Genomic DNA, 1,521 nt, shown 5'->3' on the forward strand with positions numbered 1-1,521 from the left:
GGAATTTGTCCAGTATATTCAACAGTATATGAGGAGTTTCAAGAAAATAGACAGCTCCTTAGTAGTGGAGCTTTAAAGGTAGTCTGAACTATTCCTTAAATGATTATAGATAAGATTTATATCAAATTTATAATTTGAAGGGATATCCCAAAGTCTTGCGATTACTAGGAAAGGACAGGTTTGAGAGGCATATGATATCTACAGGCACTTTCGGGCAAACATAACTAAGACCAGCCCAGGTATTTTCTTTATGATACCAATCACTTAAATAGTAATTTTTTTAATGCAAACACAACATCTTTGTTGCGCAGACTGTATATTATGGGGTTAAATACTGGGGTTACAGTGGTATACATGATAGAGAATACTTTGTCTAGTTCTACTGAGTGGCTAGAACTGGGTCGCAAGTATGTAATGATGCCACACCCCAAATACAAGAGCACAATGATGAGGTGAGAAGAACAAGTGGAAAAGGCTTTGGATCTCCCCTTGGTTCCAGGAACCTTCAAGATGGCTGTGATGATTTTCACATATGACCATATTATCAACAAAAATGGAAGCACACCAACTATCATAACAATAAAATAAAAAGAGAACTCATTCACAGAGGTGTCCCCACAAGCCAACTTCAGTAAAGGGCGGATGTCACAAAAAATATGGTCGAGTCTATTGGAACCACAGAAAGGCAAAGAGAAAATCAAGTATGTCAGCAATGTATAAAATGGAATCCCACTGATCCAAGAGCCAGCCACCAGACAGACACACACCTTATGGTTCATGATGAGAGGGTAAGTCAGAGGCTTACAAATGGCAACATAACGATCATAGGCCATTACAGTCAGGAGGAAGTTTTCAGTGATTGCCATAACAAAGAAAGCACAAAACTGTGCTGCACAGGCTGTAAAGGAGATATTTATCTTCTGTGTCCGTAGATTAACCAGTATCCTTGGAAGAATGACAGAAGTGTAACAGATTTCCAAAAAGGAAAAATTCCTAAGGAAAAAATACATAGGGGTTTGGAGCACAGGTTCAACCTTAGTGATCACAATGATAAGTCCATTTCCTATCAGGACACCAGTATAGATGATCAAGAAAAGCCCAAACAGAAAACCTTGAAGGTTGGGAAGGTCAGAAAATCCCAGAAGCATGAATTCCATTATGAGAGAGATATTTCCCTCTGCCATTTGTTCTGAGTAACAAATCTTTGGAAATTGTGAATTCAGGTGGACACAGCACCTCCTCTTTCTTTGGCCTCAGGATTCCCTATAAAAGGAAAATGTTGCAGTAGATCATTTATGAGTCCCCCCCCCCACTTAATAGGATTTTATTCTTTCCAATTACATATAAAGAGAGTTTTCAACTTTCACTTTCATGAGATTTTGAGTTCCAATTTTTATTTCCTGCCTCCTCCCCTCCCTCCCTAAGGCAGCAAGCAATCTGGTATAGGCTATCCATATACAATCATATTAAGTGTATTTCTACATTAGTCACGTTGTGTAAGAAGAATCAGAACAAAAGGGA

At 38.6% G+C, this 1,521-nt stretch overlaps 1 protein-coding gene across 1 annotated transcript; it reads right to left on the bottom strand.

Annotated features, from left to right (window-relative positions):
- Nucleotides 1-260: 260 nt before the first annotated feature.
- On the bottom strand, nt 261-1,184 carry LOC118855045 (olfactory receptor 10AG1-like). Its single transcript, XM_036765176.1, has one exon. The coding sequence runs from the start codon at nt 1,182-1,184 to the stop codon at nt 261-263; it is 924 nt and encodes a 307-aa protein (XP_036621071.1).
- Between the last annotated feature and the right edge of the window lie 337 nt (nt 1,185-1,521).

The sequence above is a fragment of the Trichosurus vulpecula genome, chromosome 6, assembly GCF_011100635.1.
Source record: "Trichosurus vulpecula isolate mTriVul1 chromosome 6, mTriVul1.pri, whole genome shotgun sequence".
In the NCBI taxonomy this organism is placed as follows: domain Eukaryota; kingdom Metazoa; phylum Chordata; class Mammalia; order Diprotodontia; family Phalangeridae; genus Trichosurus; species Trichosurus vulpecula.